The sequence below is a fragment of the Ovis canadensis genome, chromosome 11, assembly GCF_042477335.2.
Source record: "Ovis canadensis isolate MfBH-ARS-UI-01 breed Bighorn chromosome 11, ARS-UI_OviCan_v2, whole genome shotgun sequence".
Classification (NCBI taxonomy): domain Eukaryota; kingdom Metazoa; phylum Chordata; class Mammalia; order Artiodactyla; family Bovidae; genus Ovis; species Ovis canadensis.
Genome location: NC_091255.1, coordinates 57,705,186 through 57,731,253, shown reverse-complemented (window position 1 = coordinate 57,731,253; position 26,068 = coordinate 57,705,186). Strand labels below are relative to the sequence as shown.

General features: G+C 42.0%; 1 protein-coding gene across 1 annotated transcript in view; it reads left to right on the top strand.

Annotated features, from left to right (window-relative positions):
• The window catches only part of PITPNC1 (phosphatidylinositol transfer protein cytoplasmic 1), a 262,884-nt gene that overhangs the window by 109,406 nt on the left and 127,410 nt on the right, over nucleotides 1-26,068 (top strand). Inside the window, exon 2 of the mRNA XM_069543730.1 lies at nucleotides 18,552-18,700. Coding sequence (XP_069399831.1) covers nucleotides 18,552-18,700 — 149 coding nt within the window. The remainder of the gene's footprint in view (nucleotides 1-18,551; nucleotides 18,701-26,068) is intronic.

Here is a 26,068-nt window from a genome sequence, read left to right as displayed (position 1 = left end):
CTTTTTAATATGCTGTCTAAGTTGTCATAGCTTTTCTTCCAAGGAGCAAGTGTCTTTTAATTTCATGGCTGCAGTCACCATCTGCAGTGCTTTTGGAACCCCCAAAAATAAAGTCTCACTGTATTGTTTCCCCATCTATTTGCCATGAAGTGATGGGACCGGATGCCGTGATCTTAGTTTTCTGAATGTTGAGTCTTAAGCCAACTTTTTCACTCTCCTCTTTCACTTTCATCAAGAGGCTCTTCAGTTCCTCTTTGCTTTCTGCCCTAAGGGTGGTGTCATTAACATATCTGACGTTATTGATATTTCTCCAGGCAATCTTGATTTCAGCTTTGCTTCATTCAGCCCGGTATTTCACATGATGTACTCTGCATAGGTGTTAAATAAGCAGGGTGACAATATACAGCCTTGATGTACTCCTTTCCCAATTTGGAACCAGTCCATTGTTCCCTGTTAGGTTCTAACTGTTGCTTCTTGACCTGCATACAGATTTCTCAGGAGGCAGGTCAGGTGGTCTAGTATTCCCATCTCTTTCAGAATTTTCCACAGTTTGTTGTGATCCACACAGTCAAAGGCTTTGGCGTAGTCAATAAAGAAGAAGTAGATGTTTTTCTGGAACTCTCTTGCTTTTTTGATGATCCAGTGCATGTTGGCAATTGGATCTCTGGTTCCTCTGCCTTTTCTAAATCCAGCTTGAACATCTGGAAGTTCTCAGTTCACATACTGTTGAAGAGAAGGGAGCAAAAGAAGAGAATGGAGCAAATCCCAGGTAGGAGGGATCCAGAAACAAAAGAGATTGGGGAAAAAGGGTTGAGTGCCCAGCAGTTTGACTTTGAAGCAAGGACAGATAGGGCAGAGAGAGAAGGGACCACAGTGCAGTTGGGGGCAGCCTGAGAGGGCAGGCATGGAATTACCAGTTCTTAATGACCAATGGCCTATGAAGGTTAAGGGAGATCCAAGGCCACAAACAACTCTACTAACAGAGTCTGGAGTCAGAAGAGTTATTCACAGAAACAGCAAAATCACAGAACTGAAATCTTCTACATGTCAAAGCCTATGTTATTATCATGTTGAAATGCTCCAAAAAAAAAAAAAAAAGAAAAAAAGAAATGCTCCAACTTGCCTTTTATCCCCCTCCCTCCCCCAACTTACCTTTATTAACTGGTGCTGAATCTCCCAGTTGAAAAATTCACTTTCAGAATTGGATTTGCCATCTAACTGGGCATCCTACCTTGAACAGTTAAAAATCCAATTGGTCTGACTTCTAATTTTAGAAGGAATCAAGCTGACCTTCATTGCGCTGTTGCTAACTGGAGCCGGTTACCTGGGTGACCAGATTTACAATATGTCAGTATGCAAATACCATCTGCCCAAGAGGAGGAAGGAAGGCCTTCCTCCTCTAGGGGTTGTCAGCAGTTCTGGAAATGTCTTCCTCTGGGAATGGAGAGGAGGCTCGCCAGAGAGGAGGAAAACCAGAAAAGATGCAATTTTTCGATGTTACAGTCTACCTCACTCTAGGAGGGAGCACAGGAGTTTGTGGTTTGCCTTATGGACTGTCCTTTAAGGTAGACCACTAGGGATATACGTGGAGGTCTTCAATTTTGCATTTCTTGGGCAGGGAGGGAGCCAACAAGGTAGGGTAGCATTTATTACTTTAGTGTATTTAGATTCAGATAATTGCAATAGCTTAATGAAACCTTTCAGTATGCGATTCTTGTTTTCCACAATGCCTTTAGAAATCTAATTTCAATTGATAAGAGTGCCTGAGCAGAGAAGGAGCCTGCTGCTTTTCTTGGGCTCTCAAGAAGGTGGAAGAGAAGGGGATATTTCATGTCATTTTCCCTCACATCTTCTTCACTGGGGAAGCTGAAGGGATTTTCTCCACAGAATATCTATATTCAGCGCCTGTCCTGTATATTGTTTCAGGCTAAGGGTTAGAATCACTTTTGGAAACATTCAAATCCAAAGGCAGGCAGGGAAGTTCTTTTCCTTTTCATGAAATAACCGTCACATCAGCTGTCAGCTGCAGGAATTTCTTCCACCCACGTGTTTTCTGAGTCCAAATTAGATGGACTCATTAATTTTTACTTTAAAACCTCAAGGACTTGTATGGGTGCGTGTGCTTCCTTTAATTGCCATGTGTCAGAATTTGCGTAGGAGGAAGAGTTTCCAGGAGTAGAGTGAAAACCATTGTGCTCTTAGCTTCTAATTTTGTATCCCCTGGTAGCTTCCCCTGCGACCTCGTCTCTGCTCTTGTTGGGACTGCTATCTCCCACCTCTTTGGAAAAACAAAAAACAAAAAACCTCCTAATATCTACCTAAAACTGTCAGCAGCATGAAAGAGTGAGGAAAGTCACTTTACTTCCCAGGGTCCTTTTACCCAGCCTTATACATAGCCTTTTATTGGGATGTCAAGCAAATGGCTTAGGAGATTAATGCCAAAGTATGGTAAATCCTGGAGCTTGACTCCCTGGGTTCAAATCTCTGCACTGCTTCTTTCTAGCTGGGTGATGTTGGGCAAGTTACTTAACCTCTCTGTGCACCAATTTCTTCATTTGTAAAATAGGGATTTAGATAGTGCCTACCTTATAGAGTTGCTATGCAGATTGGATAAGGATGGAATGCTTTAGGACCATGCTGATCCTAGAAAAGTTAGCACTGTGTAGCAGCATTTTTTTTTCTTTTTTTCCAAACAACCACCTTTTTAATTGATTTGCAATGCTGTGTTCATTTCTGTGATTTGTTTTTTTCCGATTCTTTCTTATAGATTATTACATGATATTGAATATATAGTTCCCTGTGCTACACTAGTAAATCCTTGTTGCTTAGTTATTTTATATGTATTAGCTGTGTATCTGTTAATCCCAAACTCCTAATTTATCCCCCACCTTTCCCCTTTGGTAACCACAAGTGTGTTTTCTATGTGAGTTTATTTCTGTTTCATCAATAAGTTCATTTGTATCATTTTTTAGATTCCACATGTATCATATGATATTTGTCTTTGTCTGATTTTCCTCAATTAGTATGATAATCTCTAGGTTCATTCATGTTGCTACGAATGACATTTCATTCTTTTTCATGGCTGAGTAGTATTCCTGTCTGTGTGTGTGTGTGTGTGTGTGTGTGTGTGTGTGTGTGTGTGTGTACACACCACATCTTTATCCATTCATCTGTTAATGGACAGTTAGGTTGTTTCCATGTCTTGGCTATTGTAAATAGTGCTACTATGAAAATAGGGATGCATGTATCTTTTTAATTAGATTTATTTTTCTGTGGTACATCTTCAAAGGTCCTGGAACATAGTGATGTTTTGCTGTGAGCAAGTAAATGTCCAGAATTTATTTGCAGGCTGTGACTTCCTCCTGCTTCCTTCTTAACAGGCTAGTGTCTCTCCATATACCAGTCAAGCCTCATTTTCTATGTGACGCCCTCCTGGATGTCTGTAGCCCATGCCCCTCCCTTTCTAACCCTCACACGCTTTCCATGTGTCATATAATTAGTACTTTGGATCTGCTGTCTTAGCTCCTAATTGTCTGTAGTGTCATGCTTAGCTCTTTGTTGTCCCACCAGAGTAATGAAAAGACACCATGAGGCTGGGTAGTTGCCCAGGGTATCTGTTGATTGAATGTGCCCAAGTGTCAAATGTGGTGACATGAGCAAGCAAGGCCATACTTGTCCCATAATTTACTCTTGGTTTTTGAAGTCAATTGTTTGATTTTCTTATTTCCACAAGTAACTTAAAATTATCTAAAGTAAGTATGAGACATTATTGGTGAGAATGTAAAATGATACACCTGCTTTGGATGTCTGGCAGTTCCTCAAAAGGTTAAACACAGATATGGCCAAGCAAGTCCACCCCTAGGTATCTACCCAAGACACATGGAAACAAGTCCACACAAAGACTCGTACACATACACTCGTTGTAGCATTACTCGTCAGTAGCCCCAAAAGTGGAAATAACCCAAATGTCTATCAAGTGATAAATGAACACATGTGGAATATTATTTGGTAGTTAGGAAGGAAGTACTGATACATGCTACAACATGGATGAATCTCAAAAGCATTATGCCAGCACTGTTTACAATAGCCAAGACGTGGAAACAGCCTCAATGTCCATTGACAGATGTGTGGATAAAGCAGATGTGTTATATATGGAATACTACTCAGCCATAAAATGGAATGAAATGATGCCATTTGCAGCAACATGGACAAACCTAGAGATTATCATACCAAATGAAGTAAGTCAGAGAGAGAAAGACAAATATGCGGACTCTAAAATATGGCACAAATAGCTACGAAACAAATAGACTGGCAGACATAGAGAACAGACTTGTGGTTGTGGAGGCAGGAAGGTGAAGGAAGGATGGATTGGGAGTTTGGGATTAGCAGATGCAAACTATTCTATATAGCATGGATAAACAGCAAGGTCTGACTGTATAGCACAGGGAACTATATTCAATATCCTGTGATAAACCATAAAGGAAAGTATATGAAAAAGAATATATTAATATATGTATAATTGAATCACTTTGCTGTACACCAGAAACATTGTAAATCAACTATGTGCTTGTGTGTACTTAGTTGCTTCAGTTGTATACAACTCTTTGCAACCCTATAGACTGTAGCCCACCAGGCTCCTCTGTCCATGGGATTCTCTAGGCAAGAATGCTGGAGTGGGCTGCCATGCCCTCCTCCAGGGGATCTTCCTGGCCAAAGGATCAAACCCACTGTTTCCTGTCTCCTGCATTGCAGGGGGATTCTTTACCACTGAGCCACGGGGGAAGCCCAAATCAACTATACTTGAGTTTAGAAAGAAAGTGTACGCTAAGTGAAAGAAGTCAGTCACAAAAGGTCACACATACTGTATAATTCCATTTATATGAACTGTCCAGAATGGACACGTCTGTAGTGACCGAAAGTAGATTAGTGGTTGCAGGAGCTGGGAGGAGGGGAGGATGGGAAGTTAGCACTAATGGGTGTGGAGTTTCTTTTGGGGATGATGAAAATATTCTGGAATTAGATAGTGGCAATGGTTGCACAATCTTGTGAATAGACTAAAAACTACTGAATTGTGTACTTTAAAAAAAAAACAACTAGCAAGTATGCAAAACTACTTAAATCTACTGCAGAGTTTAAAGTCATTTCCAAGATTACTTTTTCAAGAGTAGCTGTCACCTGAAATAGAATAAAGAGTGACTTAAACTGTCAGAAAAAAACACACAAAAAAGGCAAATTACCAAGAATGGCGTTTTGGTTTTTTTTTTGCCTCAAATCTTGGAATATAAGTCATATACATCTGATTCCTAAGTAAGTTCTACAGGACTGTTTGCTGCTTTCTACATTGTGATTCTGTAATTTGCTGCATTCCTGGCTGGGCCATCTAAATAATGCTATATGCAGCTTCCATAACAGAAATAGAAGTGCCTTTTCAGGTCATGCCCACCACCCCCCACACCCAGACTCCCTAAGGTAATAATTCATAGCTGCTTCTCTGTGGTGCCCTTATAGAGTGATGTAACTATTGTGAATATGTTGGGGCCTTTTTGACTTAAAGGGATTTGTTGCATTTTCATCTTCTGTATGCATACAGAGCATTTCAAAGGGACACCCTCCAACCCCCTGAAAAATAACCATCTCAGTTCATCAGTGCTTTATCAGAAAGGTCTTCTGACTTAAATAAATGGTAGAGTTGAAATCTCTCCCAGGGCTGGCTCAGTACTTTTTTTGGAAGACTGACTTGACATGCCCAAACACCACTTAAAATGAGCCTTTCAAGACTGAGATCCAAGAAAGAAATCAGCGTTGACTTTAAAATGTCATGTGACCACATCACACCCATTAGGATGGCTATTATTGAAAAACAAACAAACAAAATAAAAAAACAAAGTGACCAGTGTTGGCAAGGATGCAGAGAAATTGGAATCCTTGGGCATTGCTGCTGGAAATAAAATGGTGCAACTGCTGTGGAAAACAGTTTTGCGGTTCCTTAAAAAGTTAAACATAGACTTATCATATGATCCAGCAATTCCCCTTTTAGGTGTGAACTCAAAAGAATTGAAAGCGGGGACTCAGATACTTGTACAGCACTGTTCATAGCAGCGTTAGTCACAATAATAGCCAGAGGGTGGAAGCAACCCAAATACCCATCAGTAGATGAATGAAGAAATAACCATGGTACACACATACAATGGAATGTTTTTCAGCCTTAAAAATGAATGACATTCTGACACATGCTACAACATAGATGAGCCTTGAAAACATGGTGCTAAAGTGAAGTAAACCAGTCAAAAAAGGACGCCCATTGTATGGTTTCATTTATATGAGGTGTCTGGAATAGACACATTCATAGACAGGAAGTAGATTAGAGCTGACTAGGCACTGGGTGGAGAATGAAATTGGTATCTAATAGGGATGGAGTTTCTTTTTGAAATGATGAAAAAGTTCAGAAGTGGATGATAGTGATGGTTGCACAAGCATTATGAATGTGCTTACTGCCCCTGAATTGTACATGTAAAAATGGCTAAAATGGTAAATTTTGTTAAGTATATTTATATACCACAATTTAAAAAGATGAAAAGAAGAATCCTGTGAAGAACAACATTCTGGTTCATCATTTTGTCTCTATGTCCTTTTTTCTCCCCACTCTTTGAATACATGGTGAACTATATTTTATCGTGGCATTGCCTCCCTTAGCAGGATATGCACAGAGATGAAAGGATTACCAACTGGTTTTAGAGCAAGAACAGGGCCACCACTCGGCCTTAAAATACCAGTTAATAGAATCTCCCTCCAGGTCACTAGAATAAGCCTGAGATGTGTCAGAAAGTTATTTATTTATGTATAATTTTATTGCAGTGTAGTTGATTTATAATGTTCTGTTAGTTTCTGATGTACAGCAAAGTAATTCAGTTACATACACACATACATTTTTTTTCATATTCTTTTTCCATTATAGTTTATTACAGGATATTAAATATAGTTCCCTATGCTATACAGTAGGGCCTTGTGTTTTAATCCATTCTAAATATAAGAGTTTGCGGTGGCTAATCCCAAACTCCCAATCCATCCCTCCTCTACCACTGTCCCCCTTGGCAACCACAAGTCTGTTCTCCGTCCGTGAGTCTGTTTCAGTTTCATGGATCTCATAAGCAATATATATTTGAGAAAGGCAAATAGAGTCTTTCTCTTTAAAGTCTTTCTCTTTCTGACTTACTTCACTTAGTATGATCATGGCATCATTTCAGTCTTTATTTGTTGTCGTCGCCCAGTCACTCAATCATGTCTGACTCTTTGCGACCCCGGGGCCTGCAGCACGCCAGGCTTCCCTGTCCTTTACCATCTCCTGGAGCTTGCTCAGACTCATGTCCTTCAAGTCTGTGATGCCATCCAACCATCTCGTTCCTCTGTCATCCCCTTCTCCTCCTGCCTTCAGTCTTTCCCAGGGTCTTTTCCAATGAGTCGGCTCTTCGCATCAGGTGGCCAAAGTATTGGAGCTTCAGCTTCAGCATCAGTCCTTCCAGTGAATATTCAGGGTTGATTTCCTTTAGGATTGACTGGTTTGATCTCCTTGCAGTCCGAGGGACTCTCAAGAGTCTTCTCCACAGCTCAAAAGCACCAATTCTTCGGCATTCAGCCTTCTTTATGATCCAACTCTCACATCCATACCTGACTACTGGAGAAACCATAGCTTTGACTAGATGGACCTTTGTCAGCAAAGTAGCGTCTGTGCTTTTTAATATGCTGTCTAGGTTTGTCATAGCTTTTCTTCTAAGGAGCAAGCATCTTTTAATTTCATGGCTGCAGTCACCATCTGCAGTGATTTTTGGGCCCAAGAAAATAAAATCTGTCACTGTTTCCATTGTTTCCCCATCTATATGCGATGAAGTAATGGGACTGATGATCTTAACTTTTTGAATGTTGAGTTTTAAGCCAGCTTTTTCACTCTACTCTTTCACCTTCATCAAGAGTCTCTTTAGCTCCTCCTCACTTTCCCATAAAGGTGGTGTCATCTGCATATCTGAGGTTGTTGATATTTCTCCTGGCAATCTTTATGGCTGAGTAGTATTTGTGTGTGTGTGTCTGTGTGTATACTGTATCCTTATCTAATCATCTGTCGATGGGCATTTAGGTTGCTTCTGTGTCTTGGCTATTGTGAATAGTGATGCTGTGAACATTGGGGTGCATGTATCTCAGAATGACAGGTTTTTAAATGTAGTGATTTCTGGAAATATATCCAACTTACTCTGTTTTGCCCTTCTTCACTAACTTTCTCTAGAGAGCAGGAGTAAATGACCATATACTTTTCTCCATCTGCTTCCTTTTACCGGAGGAAACACCTATAGGATGCTATTGCTTAGGAAAATGGTACCTTCCCTGCAGCCAGCCACGTATCCTATGAGCATCTGTGGGCTACAGGCACCGTTACAGGCAAGTGAAACCTGGGGCCAGTCCCCCAAAGTGGGGTGAAGACAGATGCTAGAATTTTCCCAACTTTGATCCACATATCTAATTTGGCCATAACTCTCTCTCCTCATTGTTAGATAGTTAGCAGAGTGCTGAAACCACTTGCCGTGCCAGCTAGCACTTAAGCAAGCAAAGAGGTTCAGTGACCTTCAAATATTATTGAAATCTTGTTGTTCTAGGCTTGAAGTGGCTTGAATAATTCTTTCAAAACATTAAGTTGTTCATTGTTCAGTTGTACATGAAGCAATAAGGGCTTCTCTTTGCATTCAGCGTGCCCTTCTGTTCTCAGAAGGTCTCAAAGACGCTGAAACTAATTGCTGTCATTCCTACAAGTGTATTTCTAGCTTTAACCAAAACAATATTATCCTTTCATGCCACCGGGTGGGTGCAATAGGCTTCAGAAACAGGGGCTTTTCCAGTTCTGGAAAGAGTCTGTTACCTCCATACGGATAGACCTCTCTTCTAGAATCACTTCTGGAAAGGCCAAGATTAAGAAGGTGAGCAGTGACACAGGGGGTGTGGCAAGAAGATGGCACAGGATACATTTCCCAGGAAAGTACTATCTTAGTTTTCTTCCTTTTTGGTCTTGTGATTGGCTGTGGGTTTCTGCTTGGTAGTAAACAGAGACTTGATTGCTTTGTAAAGGTCAGCCCTGTCACCAAACCTCTCCATTTACTTGAGCTGCATTTGATTTCACACTTGTTGAAAAATAGTTCAATGGCTGTGATGTCAGCCTCAAGTTCCTTGGGCTTATATGCCCTGTGTCTTTGAGATTGAACTCAGGAAACGCTCCTCTTTGCTGGACACCAGGTCAACCTTGTTTATAGCTCTGCCTCCCATGTCTACAGGGCCTAGTGTACTCTGTTAGTTCAATGCATGAACCAGAAGGAACTGGACTCTACACCCAGAGTGTCCCCCAACCCATGTCTGGAGAAATCCCATGTTCTGCCCCAAGGACAGACTACCCTTGTGGTTTTGAACTGAGTCTTGGCAGTTCCTATCTTTGCTCTCTGTGGTTTCACATGCTGCTCTCTAAAAGCTAATGTGTTCAGCTTCTCATTTATCAATACTGGGGAATGACACCTCTCACTTGAGCTAATGCTTATAAAGTAGCCTCTATGTGCTGATAGTTATCATTTTGGCTTTTAAATCTGTGCATTAAGTGAGTTCTAAGGGCTAGAATACCTCCCCCAAGGATAAGTCTGTGTTGGAAGGAGCAGTTAAAGTATGCACTCTTATTTTTCGTATACTATACTCTCCTGTACTCAGTCAAGTGGATTGTGCTCCTGGACCTCCCAGTGTACTGGAAACAATTTGCGGTTTTGCACAGGTATAAGCATAGACTTCTGCTTGCACCAGCACAAAGTATACCCTGAGCCCTTCCCCTGGCATTGAGTTGCTCTATTTCTATCCAGTTCAGTCCAAAACTCAGGATGGGTTAAGCACCAGCATATGATACTGTTTATATTAGTTTGTCATGAAAAGGGGATTTTTGAATTAAATGTCGATAACCCAGCTCCTTCTTAAATCTTTTTATCAGCTTTTTCATTCCTACACCCTGGCATACTTACACAGGTATTACGTAAACAAGGCACCTTTGAGGGCTGCTTATAAAGATCCGGGAGAAAAGATAAATATGTGATGATGCACTGATATCCTGAAATATGAGCTGCAGGTTTGTATTTTCTTTGTGGCATCGGATATTGGTTTTCGTGCTTTATTGACCTGGCAGGGAGAGAGCTGACAAAACACCGAAGAACTTTACACCTTTTTCTTTTAAACCTCTCTGTCTACATGGAGAAATCTGAACATTGAATCACAGAGCCAGAAAGACCGATGGGGCTAGCCACTCTTGTCTTTGCAGAGCCCAAATCAGATTCAGCCCTCAGAAGTAAAAATACACACCTCACCTTCCCAAGGGAAAAAAGGAACTGGAATTGGGCTTGTTGCAGAGTCGCTCCCAGGCAGATGGAGGAGTTGGGCTCTGAACTGTGACAGTCCTGTTCAATAAGAAGCTGGTGTTCTCAGTGACCTGCGTTAAGGTCGGCAGGATTAGAGTGAGTTTGTATTCGGTTAATCACTCTTTCCCTTCTGTCAGGGTCTTTGTCACTACTGCGTCGCTTGGGAACATCAGCAACAAGAATCCTCCAGAATGCTAATGTTAAAGACATTTAAGTTTAGGGCAGAGCGAGCCAGACATTTCTTCCTGCGTGGCAGGAATCAGGCATCTTGTAGAGCATTGTCTCTGGAGGAAGTCATTTTATAATTCTGTCCCCTGGGCTTAACACCTTCAAATAACCTTCTAAACCAAAGATCCAGCAAATATAAAAGTCCCTGGCCTTAAAAAAAAAAAAAGAAAGAAAGAAAAAACTTTTGCATAATGATAAAAATCACTGATAGATGGCCACCTTGAGGTGTGAAGTAAGTAAGCCACACTCAGGACAAAATGACATGTTACAGGTTTTTTAAAGAATTGTGATGAAATATACATCACATAAAATTGACCATTCTAACCATTTTTAAGTGTACTGTTCAGTGGCATTGATTATGCAACCATCAACACCATCCATCCATCCCCAGAACTTTTTCATCATCCCAAAGGGAAACTCTGTCCTGCTGAGCGCTAACTCCCTGCCCCTGGCAGCCACCATTCTAGTTTCAGGCTCTGTAAATTTGACTAGGGAGGTCATATAAGTGGACGTTCCCAAGCTTTTTGTAATATTTTGGGAAATATTTGATCTGACTTCCAAGAAAAATTTTAGAGGAGGAAACGATGGTCTTGGGCTGATTGTCAGGTTTTCCTGATTTTTGCATCATAGCGGTGTGTATGGCGGATGCCTTGTTCTTTTAGCCTTCATAAAACTATAGCCAAATGGAAACAAATGAAACAGATCTTCACCTCCCAGTCAGATGTGTTGCCAAACAGGAGCCATAACTACTTAGTGTAGTTTTACATTTTAATGAAGCATATTAATTTGTAAGTTTTTTCCTCACTTGATTCTCACCATGTCCTATCAGGTATTTGCTTAGTCCCATTTTAATGATGAGAAACTGTGGCTCAGTTCAAATTGTCTAGGGCTACAAAACTCATCAACAGCAGAATCGGGACTTTGGCCACCAGTTTTCAATTTTAAAAGTGCAATGCCTTCCACCATAACACACTGTGAACAATTATCACCTCTCTGGAGGTCCATGCAATGCCAGCCCTCAGGAAAGGAAGGCTCCTCCAAATGTATCCCTGATTATCCGTGCTCTCCCTCACTAGCTTGGAAACACATGGAAACCCTTGACCTGACAAGCCAGCCTCCAAAGTTTTGATGTGAACTGAAGGCCTGACTCTCTGTCACTGATGGCCAAGTTTAGGGCTTAGTCCAGCACTGTCCAGTAGAAATATGTGAGCCACAGGTGCAAGCCACATATGTAAAAGAAACAGGTGAAGTTACTGAAGAATACATTTTAGGGACTTCCCTGGCAGTCTGGTGGGTTAAGACTCCACATTTCCAACGCAGTGGGTTTGGGTTCAATCCCTAGTTAGGGAACAAAGATTTTACATGCCATGGGGTGCAGCCAAAAAAAAAAATTTTTTTTTTACTTAACCTCATATCTCCAAATTGTTTCAATATGCAATCAGTTTAAAAATTATTAATGAGCTATATTACTTTTTTTGTTATTGTCAAGTTTTTTGTTGTTGCTACTAAGTACCCATTTTACACTTTTAAGCAATCTCAAGCCAGATGCTAAAATTTTATCAGAGGTACCTGATGTAAATTGAGATTTCATAAAAATTTCCAGTTGAAACAGTAGATTGATGTAGCTGAAGGTGTCTCACGTATATGGAAAAGTTTTCTTATAGCTGAATTGAGTATCAGTTTTAAAATTTAATTAAAAAGAAGGGAAATTTAAAATTCAGTCCGTCCATTGCACAGGCCACATTTCAAATGCTCACAAGCTACATGTGGCGAGTGGCCACCACACTGGACAGCACTGGTTAGGTGAGCAGCTAAGGCTGCTCTAGACTGGACCCAGCAGCCCTGGACTAGACAGGGGTCAGCAGCCTTTTCCCTAAAAGGCCAGATAGCAAATATTTTCACCTCTGCAAACCACATGGTACCTGTTGAAACTACCCAATTCTACTCTGATATCATGAGAGCAGCTGCAGAGTGAATGAGTATGACTGTTCCGATAAAACTTTATTTTATAAAACAAGCCCCAGACCGCATAGTTTGCCACTGTTGGACTAGAGCATTTGTTCTGCTGCTTCACCCATGCTGTGAGAGTGAGAAGAGGTTGTTTTCTGAGATGAGGTTGTTAAAACCCAGCCCCATCGTATCCCCTTTCCAGGGTGTAATTACAATTTTGGCACCACTTGGTGTGAAGACTGCAATGTACCGGAGTCCTGGGTGATTTTTCATCTTTCAGACACACTCTCCTTGTGCACAGGGAGGAAATTGTTTCACAGTGCTTTGAGGTCTGTGTATTGAGAATAGAAAAAACTTGGGGTAAAAAAGCCAATAAAAGCATTATGGGTTATGTGAATAATGTGTGAAACTCCCAGGAACACCAGGGTATACCACCCTCTACTCTTTGCTCTCTCCACACAGCCAGAGAGAGGCAGGAATCATGCCCACTTCACAGATGGAAATGTACACAATAATGATGTTAAATCAGAGGGACGGATATTTCTCCATGGTTATGATATTATGTGGCTTGCATCCATTGTGATGTTAAAGGCAGAAGTAGTCATATCATCAGGAAATAAATCCATCCAGACTAGGTAATATTTATTGCAAAGCAATGGTCCCCACCTTTCACATCATGATGTTTGAAAATGGTATTGGTACTAATGGAGAAGAGAAAGGGGACAGGAAGGGAGGGATTGGAAGAAAGATAACACCCCATGGTTCTTTAGGGAGGGGGAAATACAGGAGTCTGGCCTTGCAGGGATCTCTGAAGCTCAGCAACTAGGGGAAGGGGCAGTTAAGTGAAAATCAGTCATAGCTTGGGGTTCTATTGAACCTAACTCTTCAGGTCCAAAACTTTCTCCAGCAAGAATGATGTTCAGGTGTTGGTGGTGGTCATTTACTAATCCCTCAACATACTCAGCAGTTTTGACTTGGAGGTCACCTTTTCTAAAATCAGGGTTTGAGGCTGAACTGAATTAAGTATCTTGATGATGAGTGGTCACATTTGCAAAGTACAAGGTGATGAAAATGCTTGGTTTTTCCAGGCACATTATGCAACTCTGCCTTCCCTCAAGTTCTGCAGCTCTATTAGATGTTCAGTGCTGCGTGCAAGTGGGAAAGATCTGCATCCCCACGATGGGTTTTTTTTTTTTTTTTTGACTACAGAGATAATTATTTGGGGTAGCTGTTCTGATGATGGCTCACACGGAGCCTCAGCCCTGCAGCGCGGAGCTGTCTCTAATCGTGATTGCCTGTAATGATGATTACCCCAAACTCTGGAATTATAACAATAGATTTTACAAAGTTAGAGCATAATTACTCCACCGTTCCATATGTGAACACAGTTTAAACATCTTTGATCTTTTGAATGATATCAGACTTTTGTTCTTCATCTTCTGAAATAGTGAAGTTCAAAGGCAGTGGCTCCAAACCATCCCTCTTTGTTCTTCATAGTGAGGTCAGGTTTATTAAAGTAGTTCACCTGTTAGAGAAATAAGGGCTGAACTTGGGTGGAGAAGAAAGAGTACAGGCCTGTGTTGTTCAGATCCCAGTTCTGCCACCTGGAAGCCACATGGCAGGAGAAAGTCTCTAGCCTCTCAGAGACTCAGATCCCTCATCTGTAAACACCTACCTGGCTGAATCATTGTGAGTCTTAGAAATTGATATAAAGCACCTAATTGGTGCCTCACAGTGACAGGCAATCAGTGAAGCATTTTCACCACCACCATCATCGTCATCGCCTTCACCACCATCATCAATCCTGTTATTAATTCTCAGGCTTTAACATCTTCACAGTCCTTCTGAGTCTATGGATTTTGCAGCCTTCACTTTACATAAAAGTTAGTTTGAAGCTGGTGATCTTCATCTAATTTAGGGATGAAGCTTTATGAGAAATTAGTGTTAAAGAGGAAAGAAGAAACAGGCCCTCTAAAGATGGAACATTCTGGTCTTGGCTCCATCTGGTACTGAGCAAGTGAATGAATACCTTCCTCACCCTCTGCTGAAGTGGTTCTCAGCTTTTAGCTTGTGTTTGAGTAAAATCCCAAACTCCCTGTATCTCACAGTGTGAGTGTAACATGGGCTGGAATTGACCCAGGAGTTAGCATTTTTAGGAGCATCTCTGGTGATTCTGAGACATGGTTCAAAGACTCTCTGTTTTGTCCTGTCCCCTCCAGTTGAGAAACTTCTGGATGCATGTGTCTTTGAGTGAATTTGAGTTTTAAAACCTCTACTTCTGGATGGCCCAGCTCGGATGGCCACAACAGGCAGAACAGGCCTGATTTGCTTGAGAGCAAAGAAAGTGACAGCTGCAGAGCCCTTGATCATCTTGGTGTCTGGGCTTGAGTGTCCCACCACCCCCAGCACTGTCACCCACGTGACTGAATCCAGCGTCTGTTGTCGCCCACAGGCTGACGCTATCTTAGTGAGCTAACCCTGGTGTCTGCCCTGCGATGGCTCATTCAGGAGCCGCTGGAATGATCAATGAGGCTGTGCAGCCAGGCCCTCCTCTGGCCGCTGGTGAATCAGCCTATGGCTGCCTTGACCCTTTGCTTTCAACACAGAGCAGGAAGCACTTGAGCTGAGCGCAGCCAGGCTGACTCGAGTCCGGCTAATGGCTTTTCTGTGTCATGCGTTGTCCTTGGTCCCATGCATTTCCATGCATGAGTGGGTTGGAGCTCCTGGAGATGGTCCAGGAATAGATATCCCTTCTGCATCCCCGCCCCTGGCTAAAGCCCTGGACAGCATTTTGGTTTAAGTGTATCTGCTTCAGAAGTGGGGTCAACACTTTAAAAAAAAATTGAAGTTGTCAACTCAAGAAAAATTCGCAACCTAAAAGATGTGTTAAATTGTATTTGCGGAGCTTACTGCGAACTAGAGAGAGCTCTGAGAAGGGAGGAGCCAGGATATATAGGAGTTTTGGCTGGGGGAAAAACACCACACAGTCGAACAGTTAAAAAAAATACCATGTAGCAGTAAAAGATGTGCTAATCACACACAATAAAACCATACATCTCAAGGTAATGATTTTAGTTCTTTTTTTTTCCCCATGAATGGGAAGGTGCGTGAGTCTAGATTCTCTGAAATGTTTCCTTAGGTATGCATCAGGGCCAGTGCCCAAAGCACAGAATGTTATCTGTTTTTCTCCATCCTGAATTCTGCTCAGGGCTCAACACTGAGGCTTGTTGTGGGTTGGAGTCAAGAGGCTACAGTGGCTGATGGCATGATGGCAAGCAAATACTCTTTGTTTACTGTAATGGCAGCAACATTCTCATTCACAAGGCTGAAATCAGATAACACAGAATTAACCATTTTAAAGTCAATTCAGCAGCATTTAGTACATTCACCACCTTGTACGACCACCACCTCTAACCAGATCCAGACCTTTCATCACCCCAGATGGAGACCTCATACTCACTGAATTGGCTGGCTTGGGCTGCCATAGCAAACACCACAGGATGGGTGGCTTAACCAACCAGCGTTGTAAGGGCTGACAGTTCTGGATGGTGGAAATCAAAGATCAAGTGTCAGTAGTCAGGACTGGTTCCCTCTGGGAAGGCTGGGAGGGAAGGATCTCTTCTGGGTCAATCCTTGGCTTGTAAGTGGCCATCTTCCTGCATCGCTTCACCACATCTTCTTCCCTGAGTGTCTCTTTGTCCATCTTGCCCCTTGGGGGCTTCCCAAGTGGCACTAGTGATAAAGAACCCATCTGCCAGTGCAGAAACATAAGAGACCTGGGTTCAGTCCCTGGGTCAGGAAGATCCCCTGAAGGAGGAAATAGCAGCCCACTCCAGTACTCTTTGTCTGGAGAATCCCATGGATAGTGGAGCCTGCCGGGCTACAGTCCATAGGGTCACAAAGGGTCAGACACGACCGAAGCAACTTAGCATGCACATAAGGAAACCAGCCCTGTTGGATTAGCGCCCATCCCAATGACCTCATTTTAATTTGATTGCCTCTATGAGGAGCCTGTCTCCAAATAAGGTCATATTTGAGGTATTGGGACTTACATTTGACTTTTGGGAAACACTGTTCAACTGATTAACACCCATGAAGCAGTATCAGTATCAGTACTTCCTTCCTTTTTATGGCAGAGTAATATTCCTTTGAAAGTAAACATATTTTCTTTGAACACCAAGTACAAAGCAACTTCTAGTGAAATCTCCATCCCCTGGGCAGCTGGGCATTCTGTTCTAAGCTTGTGTGCCTATCCACATAAGGTGGAGTGTTGATCTCACAGGTGTATCTCACAGATCTCTAGCCTGTAACCTTTTTCTCACTGTCTTCCTCCTGGAAAGAGGGTTAGTTAGTCTTTATGAACAAAGGAAAGAGGACTTACTAAGGGGAAGCCAAGATAAGCTTCTAATCCCAAAATGTGTTTACAAATAAATTTTATCTTTGATTTCCTTTCTCCTCTCACTCCCTTCATCCTCAACACAGACAGAGATACATTAAAAGCGTTTTAAATGCAGACCCTTCTGGGGAGGAGTGTGGCACAGGAAGCTCTGCCCTTTGAGAAGAGCCAGACTCTGACTGCTCTTTCCATTGTCATGGTGACTGGGCCTGGTCCCTTGGGCTGACCTCACACCAGAGCCTTTCGCATTCTCTTCACACTCCCCTCCCTGCACCTGCCTCAGAATAAAACAGGGACATTCAGACATGTGAGTCCTCTCAGCTTTGGAACTGACTGCACTGTTGATTTGTACATTTCACCTTGCCCCTTTAATTTAAAATCTATTTCTCTTGCGCACCTATACAGGAGAGCTGCATCCCTGCTGACCTTGGCTCTTTGGGGATAACCCAGAGCCATCATGAGCTAGCTGCAGACTCAGGTCCCTTCCCCCCATCCCATGGGCCTCGATGATGCTGACACTGTGTTGTCTCACACCGAATCTGCAGGAAGGACCACAGCAGTGTCTCATCACCCTGCCTTCTGATTCTGAGCAGACTTCATGCAAAAATTGTTTGACTCCTTCCTTCGCCTCTCTCTCTTTCTCTTCTTTCCCCTCCATTAAATTAGTTTTTGTCACTTCGGAAGTTCACTGGGTGAAGAGATGCATGCTGGCTCCAGGGTTTTCAGAGAGGCAAGAAAGAGACAGGAACAGCTCAAAACAGCAGACAGCATGGAAAATATTCACATTACATGTTATTCTATTTTATCATTTTCATGTAAGCACATGTGGCTTCAGGGCCCTCAGGCTAGAAGGCCACACACTGTTAGTGGAATTGGTTGAAAAGGATTTATACTGTATAGATTTTCTCCCTTGTGGACCAGCCTAATGGTGGGTTCACAGTTTCCACTCAAGGGGGAGTCTGGGCATCTGAAGTTTTTTTTTTAAGCTTCCAGGTCATTCTAATGTCCATCCAACTTTGAGAACCACTATTCTAGAGGACAGAGACCTCCAGGAGAGTTTTAACACTTTGAGAGAGGCAACGAAAGAAACAGGTGACATCTAATCCTCTGTGCCCAGCAATGCAGTTAATTAGGCAGAAAGAATGGACAGAAATAACATACCCTGGTCTGTCTTATGCCAAGCAAAATAGGAATTTAGCTCCACTTAACCCTGTAAGGCCAGTGTGAAAAGGGAGATTCCAGCATGCCCACCTCCCTGCTGCTAACCATGGGTTAGCAGGATTGGCTGCCAAACCTTGAAGACCATCAGCCCCCTGGTGAACATTTGCCAAGGTGATGCAGAATGTTCACAGGAACAAGCCGTTTCTGCATTCTAATCACAATTAGTTCCCTTCCTTATTCTTGAGGAAAACTAACATCAGGCCCACGTGCCTGCTTTCTTTTCTCAACAGGAAGTGCTGATGCCATGAGTTGCTTGCGGCACCATAGTTGGGAGGGGTTGTCTTTAAAAGTGAGTGGTGGGGCTGACCTGTCTGCATCCGTGTGTTTTGTAGTACAGAATCGGACAGCTGTACATGATCAGCAAGCACAGCCACGAACAGAGTGACCGAGGAGAAGGGGTGGAGGTTGTCCAGAATGAACCCTTCGAGGACCCTCACCATGGCAACGGACAGTTCACAGAGAAGCGGGTATATCTCAACAGGTAAGTCCTGGCAGCTGGCGCTCCACCTCCAGGCGCCTTCCCTGCCCAGGAATCCCTCCCACCTGGCCTCACGGCACCCAGTAGAGGCTGTGACTGTCTGGGATGAAAAGGTGAGTTAGAAAGTCTTTATATCCACCCTCCAAAACCACCAGTCAAGTTGCTTCCCCCGCATTCTGCAAAATAGTCCTCAAATGCATTTTCATCAGGAGCTTTCCTCTTACCATTCGCAACCCTTCCACCAGATGTTAGGATGAAATCTGATCTTAAGGATTAAAGGACTTTGTCTTCTTCCTTGGTTCTGGGATTAGCAGAAGGAAAGAGGCAGCTTTGCCTGTAAATTGTAGAGAAATAAGTGCTGAAGATAGTCGTGTACCGTTGGGGTCTTAACTCAGTAAGATTTCCACTTCCTGTCAGGTGGAAGTGTCCCCAGAGGGAATTGACAAAACTAACAGTCACCTGTGACCAAAGTGAGATACAGTATGCTGGTGGTTTCTATCTCTAAACCACTTGAGAAACTGTATAACTTTTCCTGCAGCAGAACAAGAAGTGGCCAGCTGTCTCAGTCATGTCTGTTTTCTCTATCAAAATATTCATATTTATCTTAATGGAGAGTAATAAACATTAGTAAGAGGGAAATTTGTTATAAATAGGATATCTGGACTTTCAGTAGTAATTCCATTCTTCCCAAGGTAAAGAATGTCATCTCTCCTTTGGAAGGGTAAAAATTCAAGGATGATCAGCCAGCACTGATCAGGACTGCCATTTCTGTTTTGCAAAATACATTTTTGTAAATCTTTTCTGTTTTCTTATCACTAATGACATAATTGATTCCTGGGGCTTGTCTGATCTTCTCCCTACCTTACACTCCCCTCTAGGTCATTTTCTTCCTTTTCCTTTTCTGGGTCAGAACATTTGTAGTCACATGCCATATGGCGTATATTTTCTTAAAACTAACAGTCTATGTTAGTGAACCAGCATGTGACCATTCTGGTCTTTGCTATCCTCTCCATGAATACTCTGCTACCATCTGTGGCCTCCCTTATTGGCCCATTTCTCGTTATTCAGAAAGCACTACCAACGTAATAGTTGGACTGTGTCCCCATTTTATCCACTGACACTTGTGAATATTTCTGCATTCTCAGTGCTTTAACCACAAACAGATGTTCCTGAGAGAGCCATTTGTGGAGTCTCTCATTCTTGCATGGCGTCCACCCTCCAACAGGCTGAAGGGGACTATTTCTTCTTGATGGGAGTGTTTGTGTTCTGTCACCAGTGTGTTTGGAAATCTCTCAGGCCAGTATCCTGACGCTGAAGGCCTTGGGCTGATTAAACCCAAGGATGCAGTACCAGGGAATTCCTGAGTCATGATGAAATGCAAATGAGATCGATCCTGTTCACCTATTAGTAGCTGTGAATTGCCAGGATTTGGAACCAGTTCAGCCTGCAATCAGCTGTTGATTTGCAGGAGTATCTGAGCTCCAAGTCTGGTCTGAGGATGGCTTCCTTCACAGAGAGGTTTCTCAATATGCTGCTTTGACATTCTTAGTGCTAAGGGTGTAAATAAAATATTGAGCATTACTCACCTCTGTAGAGCAAAGAGAAGTGAGGAGAGTGCGAGAAAATAGATAGAAACCTGCAGAAAATTCCATTTCTCAGCAAACAATTGCATTTTCCCAAGTTATTGCCTGGGGAATGTTCCCTATGTACCAAATTTAAGAAATTAGAAAACTCTATAACTTTTCCTGAAACAGAACAAGAGGTGTCCAGCTGTCTCTGTCATGTCTGTTTTCTCTATCAAAATATATGACATTTATTTTAAAGGAGAATCATAAGCATTAGTAGGAGGGAAACTTGTTATAAATAGACTATCTGGACTTCCAGTAATAATAACTAAAAAGATTAATATAGACCTTTCCCCTGCACCTCATATGACAAACACAGGATGAAATATAACAATATAAAAATGAATTCAAACCGAAGAAAGGGAAATCCTCAGATACTAGAAATAAAGAGGAGACTCTAACAGGAGTGGAAAGCACATGAGCTAATGCTAGGGAAGCTGGGGGATGTCAGAACTGAGTGTGGGCCCTGCCATCCAGGGGTTGGGGGTGTCATGCTCACAGTGTTAGTTGCTTAGTCGTATCCAGCTCTTTGTGACCCCATGGACTGTAGCCCACCAGGCTCCTCTGTCCATAGGATTTCCCAGGCAAGAATAGTAGAGTGGGTAGCCATTCCCTTCTCTGGGGATCTTCCCGACCCAAGGATTGAGCCCGGGTCTCCCACATTGCAGGCAGATCCTTTACCTCCCATAAAGGGACAGGAAATGAGGCCTCAGTACTTGTAAATGGGGCATTGTGATTAAGAATCATGCAAAAAAAAAAAGTTTTTGACAAAGACTGAGAAAACTTACCACTCAGAGGTGCACACTGAAAGAACTACTAAGGCTTCCCTGGTGGTCCAGTGGCTGAGTCTCTGCTGCCAGTGCAGGGGGCCCAGGCTCAATTTCTGGTCAGAAAACTAGATCCCACATGCTTCAATGAAGAGCAAAGATTCTGCATACTGAAACCAAATAAGTAATTAAAAGTACTACTGGACTTCCATGGTGGTGCAGTGGATAAGAATCAGCCTTCTAATGCAGGGGACACAGGTTCAATCTCTGGTCCATGAAGATTCCACATGCTGCGGAGCAACTAAGCCCGTGCACCACAACTACTGAGCCCGTCTGTGCTCTGGAGCCAGCGAGTTGCAACTACTGAGCCCTCAAGCTGCAACTAGTGAGCTGGTGTGTCCTCGAGGCTGTGCTCTACAACAGGAGAAGCTACTGCAATGGGAAGCCCACACACCGCAGTGAAGAGTAGCGCCTGCTTGCTGCAACTAGAGAAAGCCTGAGCACCGCAGTAAAGACCAGTGTGTCCACAAAAAGTCCTAATAAAGGCTGTATTTTTAAGTAAAAGGGAGTTGAAACCAAGAAGAATGAGGAGGGAATCTAGAAGAGATAGTTTTGTAGCCACGCATTCCAGGAAACAAACTCAGAAGGACAATGCAGATAGCAGAGAGCAGTTTATTACACCGGCAGGCCCAAGGCAGAGTCTCCTCTTAGCCAAGGACCCCAGGCAGCATTTGTGAAAATCTTTTATACCCCATGTGAACGTGTCTGCACCCACCACTCCAAATTCCTTGAGACTTACATAAACCAAGGAAAATACAATCCCAGTAACCCCATGATTCACGTGCTATGTGCTCATGTGCTCAAACAGTCAAACAATTAGCCAATAATCAACAAACCTGAGGTTACACTCCGATTGATACAGAAAAATTTATGGCCTGCCTGGAGGAAGGGGTGATTTAGTGTATGTTTTCTCTTAGGTGACGAGTAACCTAGATACGATCTTCAAGGTTCCCCTGTCTGGAGGGGGTCTTATCCTTCGGTTGTTGTTTTCATAGGCACTAAACACAGAGTTCAGAGTCCATTGGAAAGATGGCCGAGCATGATCAGCATAAACAGGCCTAAGACGGAGTCCCAGCCCTATGAATTCCTTTTTCAGTAGTAAATATCTGGACAAATCTGAATAAGCATAGAATGTTGCAAATATATGAACAATGAGTAATTGGAAATAGACTCATGGAATTTAAACAATTCAAATAACAATAACAGAAAATAAACAGTTCAGTTCAGATCAGTTCAGTTGCTCAGTCATCTCCAACTCTTTGCGACCCCATGGACTGCAGCATGCCAGGCCTCCTTGTCCATAACCAGCTCCTGGAGTTTACTCACACTCATGTCCATTGAGTTGATAGGGGTGGTAAAAAAGAAATGCTGTAAGTTGCTAATATTATCTAGAAAGAGGAAAGACATGCTTATTAATTTTTAAAATTTAAAGCAAGTATGCCTATTCAAAATGTAAAAGTAACCTCTAAAAGAATAGTAAAATAGTATGTTTTGATCATACACGGTTTTGGAAAGCGTGACCAATCCAATTGAAGGCAGAGGAAGAACAAAGAGAAATCTACAAAAAAAATATGGTAAATAGAAAATATAAGTTGTGTTTGTCAGATGATAAATCAAAATATATCACTGATCACAATAATGTATTATATCCTAAACCTGAACCTCGCTCAACAAAAATATGGCAACACTGACAAAATTACATGTGTCCTGAAGTTATAATGGGGATTTTAACCTACTTCTTTAATAAACTGATAGAGCAAGTAGACAACTTATTAATAACAAGCATAAAGAAGATATAAACAACTGAATTACAAGCTTGACCTAGTGGATATTAATAGACCGTGGAACCAACATGCCTTCCAAACACACATGAAAGTCTGTAAAAACTGAATACAAAGGAGGCCAGAAACCAGTATTAAATACTAGAAAATTGATATCATGTAGGTCCTATTGGCTGATTTCAAAGCGTGACAATAAGAAATTGCTAAAACAATAGTATATGACCTAAATCAAATCCGTTATGACTATACAGTGGAAGTGAGAAATAGATTTAAGGGACTAGATCTCGTAGACAGAGTGCCTGATGAACTATAGATGGAGGTTCATGACACTGTACAGGAAACAGCAATCAAGACCACCCCCAAGAAAAAGAAATTCAAAAAGGCAAAATGGCTGTCTGAGGAGGCCTTACAAATAGCTGTGAAAAGACGGGAAGCGAAAAGCAAAGGACAAAAGGAAAGTTATACCCATTTTAATGCAGAGTTCCGAAGAATAGCAAGGAGAGATAAGAAAGCCTTCCTCAGGGATCAATGCAAAGAAACAGAGGAAAACAATAGAATGGGAAAGACTAGTGATCTCTTCAAGAAAATTAGAAATACCAAGGGAACATTTCATGCAAAGATGGGCTCAGTAAAGGACAGAAATGGTCTGGACCTAACAGAAGCAGAAGATATTAAGAAGGAGTGACAAGAATACACAGAAGAACTATACAAAAAAGATCTTCACGACCCAGATAATCACGATGATGTGATCACTCACCTAGAGCCAGACATGCTGGAATGTGAAGTCAAGTGAGCCCTAGGAAACATCACTACAAACAAAGCTAGTGGAGGTGATGGAATGCCAGTTGAGCTATTTCAGATCCTGAAAGATGACGCTGTGAAAGTGCTGCACTCAATACGCCAGCAAATATGGAAAACTCAGCAGTGGCTGCAGAACTGGAAAAGGTCAGTTTTCATCCTAGTCCCAAAGAAAGGCAATGCCAAAGAATGCTCAAACTACCGCACAATTGCACTTATCTCACCAAGCAGGCTTCAGTAATACATGAACGGTGAACTTCCAGATGTTCAAGCTGGTTTTAGAAAAGGCAGAGGAGCCAGAGATCAAATTGCCAATATCTGCTGGATCATGGAAAAAGCAAGAGAGTTCCAGAAAAACATCTATTTCTGCTTTATTGACTATGCCAAAGCCTTTGACTGTGTGGATCACAACAAACTGTGGGAAATTCTTCAAGAGATGGGAATACCAGACCACCTTATCTGCCTCTTGAGAAACCTGTATGCAGGTCAGGAAGCGACAGTTAGAACTGGACATGGAACAATAGACTGGTTCCAAATAGGGAAAGGAGTATGTCAAGGCTGTATACTGTCACCCTGCTTATTTAACTTACATGCAGAGTACATCATGCGAAATGCCGGGCTGGAAGAAGCACAAGCTGGAATCAAGATTGCCGGGAGAAATATCAATAACCTCACATATGCAGATGACACCACCGTTATGGCAGAAAGGGAAGAAGAACTAAAGAGCCTCATGATGAAAGTGGAAGAGGAGAGTGAAAAAGTTGGCCTAAAGCTCAGCATTCAGAAAACTAAGATCATGGCATCCGGTCCCATCACTTCATGGCAGATAGATGTGGAAACAATGGAAACAGTGGCTGACTTTATTTTGAGGGGCTCCAAAATCACTGCAGATGGTGATTGCAGCAATGAAATTAAAAGACGCTTCTCCTTGGAAGGAAAGTTATGGCCAATCTAGACAGCATATTGAAAAGCAGAGATATTACTTTGCCAACAAAGGTCCATCTAGTCAAGGCTATGGTTTTTCCTGTGGTCATGTATGGATGTGAGAGTTGGACTATAAAGAAAGCTGAGTGCTGAAGAATTGATGCTTTTGAACTGTGGTGTTGGATAAGACTCTTGATTGTCCCTTGGACTGCAAGGAGATCCAACCAGTCCATCCTAAGGGAGATCGGTCCTGGGTATTCACTGGAAGGACTGATATTAAAGCTGAAACTCCAGTACTTTGACCACCTGATGAGAAGAGCTGACTCATTGGAAAAGACCCTGATGCTGGGAAGGATTGAGGGCAGGAGGAGAAGGGGACGACAGAGGATGAGATGGTTGGATGGCATCATCGACGCGATGGACATGGGTTTGGGTGGACTCTGGGAATTGGTGATGGACAGGGAGGCCTGGCGTGCTGCAGTTCATGGGGTCTCAAAGAGTCAGACACGACTGAGCAACTGAACTGAACTAAAAACAATAAGTGAACTCCCACAACATATAGAAATATAAACATTTCTAAGCATTTAATGGGTTGAAAATGTCAGATGAGATACTTAATTTCCCAGCCACCTTTGCAGCTAGGGATGGCATATAACCTAGTTCCAGCCAATGACATGTGAGATTTTCCTCCATGATTAAAAAGGGTAAGATATTCAAGGTGATTCTAAGAAAGGGGATGAGAAGGCAACAAATAGTGCCTACTACATGAATCTTGATAACAAAACTGAGCAATAACATTACAAAGGGAAGCTTACAAATCAATTTCAATTAGGAATGTAGACATGAAAATCTTATCTAAAATTTTAGCAAATCAAATACTTCAGAGTATAGTAATAATAATTCATGACTTGATCAGCTTTTTGTTCATTAATATTAATATGAGAATTTGACAAGATTGCTGGGTACAAACTTCATAATAGGAAAATCACTAGCACTATTACACAATGGGAGCAATAAATGGAAAAAAAAACTTTTAAAAATTCCATTTATAAGAGAAAAGGAAACTTAAGGTACCCAGTAAAAAAATCTACAGATGCACAAAATCTTTTTGCAGAAAATATGAACAATTAACAGAGGACATTTTTTAAAAACCTAGACAAATGAGAGTATTCATGAATGGGACATGCTGCATTATAAAGTTTCAATCAGTTTTCAGGTCCCTTATAAATTTAAGGTAGATCTAATTAAAATGCCAACAAGGTTGTTTTTAGATAGAATTTAAGGATATAATCCTAATATTCCCAATTACCATAGCTTTATAAATAGTCTTGATGTCTGGTAGTAAGTCTCTCCTACTTACTGAACGTTTCCAAAATTCTTCATATGAATCTTAGGATTAGAAACCCCAGTGATGTG